The 2576-nt window shown below is 44.0% G+C and overlaps 1 protein-coding gene across 1 annotated transcript in view; it reads right to left on the reverse strand.

Moving 5' to 3' along the window:
* Positions 1–2576, reverse strand: part of SNTG2 (syntrophin, gamma 2) — a 269966-nt gene that overhangs the window by 27709 nt on the left and 239681 nt on the right. The window contains exon 18 of the mRNA XM_011989536.1: positions 2186–2296. Within this exon, the coding sequence (XP_011844926.1) occupies positions 2186–2296 (111 nt within the window). The remainder of the gene's footprint in view (positions 1–2185; positions 2297–2576) is intronic.

The raw sequence follows: 2576 nt of genomic DNA on the forward strand, positions 1-2576 counted from the left end.
GTAAGCTGTGAGGCCCTCGACTGCACAGAGCCCAGGGAGCTGGGGGGTGCGAGCGACGTGCCCAGGGCCTTCGGGTCACTGCTCTTGTGAGGTCCCTGCCTGTCTCTACCCAAGTTCCTCCCTCTCGCCCCAGGGGTGCCACGGAGGGGCCTTGGGTGGCTCTGAGATCCGGTGTGGGGAAATGGAGGTGGAGGGTTTTTTAGTTTGGGTTTGTAGGGACATATTAATGTGCCCCACACTCATTTCTAAGTGTAGCTAGGTTGCTGTATTTGCAGTTTTACTTTTTTTTTTTCATAAAAAATTCCCATGAATTGTTTAAACTTCAAGCCCTACGAATCTGGCATCCATCCCTGTGGCCTCTGGAACTGCCTGGGGCGTTCTCCTTTCCACCAACCCACGGTGGAAATACGTATGATCCAAACACAGCAGCACAAGGCAGCCACGCCTGTCGCAAAGCCTCTGTCCCACGTGAATCTAACATATTTCAAGCCCCTCTGTCTTAGGTGACCTGATACTGATGCTCCTTTTATTAACCAATAATCAAGAGCTGACTGATCATTAACAAATAAAACACAAATGCATTTAACCTTAACAGACACTGTTAAAAGGGTGTTTCAGATGCCATGGAAGCTGCTGGAGGTCCTGAAGCCTGTGCCCCGGGGATGAGAGGGGCTCAGAAAGCCACAGGGACACCGCGGGCATGAAACCCTCATGGCCACCGGAGACCTCCCGCGCCCTCACAGTACGAGACTCAGAGCTCCACAAGATTAAAGCAGCAAAAGGTTATGGTGCTCCTCCCCTGCCAGCGGGCCCAAGGCAAACAGCTGCATAAATAAACAAACCAGAGGAAGAACGTTCTATTTTCATCCCTGATCCATTCACATCCATGCCAGTGAAATACCAGATGGAAACTGATGTCAAGCCTCTCTCTCCACATTACCAGCTTGCTGGCGGCTGAGGACCCCGGGATGCGGCTCAGGGCAGCCTGCTAAGAGGTCAGCTCAGGGCCCTGCGGTCAGCACGAGTGCCGCTGCCTCATCACTGTCCCCCACCCCAGGAGCCACAGCCTCTGTACCATCTGCAATCAGGTTTTACTTTTGTCAATTTCCAAAACATAAAAATGTCAAACAATCACATACAATTTCCGTTGTACTTTAAGTACAGCTATAAATTGTCATTTCATTGAGATCAATGAAGAGAGGATCAAAGTTGACCTGAACTTTCACATATAAAAATGCCACGTGTGACGGGCTGCTCAGATTAATTCCATCAGAGAAAAACATGTCTGCAAAGTATTGACAATCTGTTTCCACACAATATGTGTTCATGAGTCTCGTATTTTTTAAAATTTATTTTTCAGTTTAGTAAATTTAATCTTTAGTCTTATTAAGTTTATATTAAAACTGGCTTGTGGGCAACACATTTATACATAAAATACGGTAAAAGTCAACACCTGTCAATAGTACAATGTCACCTCCAGGCAATGAATTTAAAAGGTCTAAGGTATTTTAATTAACAGAGCAGTTTGTTCTCAATATTATAGTCAATTTATCACATGCAGGGTGCAAACAAAATACAGTTTGTAAAACCCTTCCTTTAAATTTTGACTTCTGGTATATTTTAAAATATTGATTTCCTGCTAATATTTACTAAGATGCTTGTACATTTTAGTCAAATCAAATACTTTGTTTCAACAGTCACTATTTTAGGATATAAACGTCTCTCTAATAGGAAACCTTCTGTACAGCTTGAGCGTCCCAAATCTGAAAATCCAAACACTGAAATGCCCCAGAATCCCAACCTTGAATGCTGGCCTGACGCTAAATGTTCCAGAATCCCAACCTTCTTGAATGCTGCCATGATGCTCAAAGGAAATGTTTATTTGAACATTTTGTATTCTGGATTTTTGGATTTCAGATGCTCAATCAGTACCTAATCGACAAACATTCCAAAATCTGAAATCCCAAACACTTCTGGTACCAAGCATTTCAGATAAGGGACATTTGACCTGGACAGGCTCTTTCGACGTATCTATTGTCTAATTTTTAAGAAGGACTCGTGCTTCGGGACCTATTGGTTTATGTACGTGTGTATGGGAAGGATGGAGATTTTTACCAGCAGACCATCTGAGCTGTACTTTATGTGTGGGTGGGTGGCAGAATAACCCATGTCCCATGCCCCATACCTTCGTCTCAATCTGTTTGGTGTCCAGATTCTGAAACAGCAGCTTTACTCGAGTTTTCCCATCATCTGAAGATCCCTTAAGCTGAGAGAATTTAAATCTCCAGAGCACATTCTGTAAAGGAATAAAATTAATTAGTGATTTATAAACAAGAGTTCATTTATTTAATTAGCATCTCTTACTACATTAAACAGCCTTGTTAAACCAACAGACATTCACATAATGTTTAAATCGATATTTAGCATGTAATGATTTGTCAGTCTCTACTTTCTCACTCTTCAATCTTTGCAAACTGGCTTCCTCCAGCCCACCCAGCTCTCCTGCCCCACGGTCCAGCCTCCAGCCCACCCAGCTCTCCTGCCCCACGGTCCAGCCTCCAGCCCACCCAGCTCTC

This window comes from Mandrillus leucophaeus, unplaced genomic scaffold (genome assembly GCF_000951045.1).
Source record: "Mandrillus leucophaeus isolate KB7577 unplaced genomic scaffold, Mleu.le_1.0 Scaffold355, whole genome shotgun sequence".
NCBI lineage: Eukaryota > Metazoa > Chordata > Mammalia > Primates > Cercopithecidae > Mandrillus > Mandrillus leucophaeus.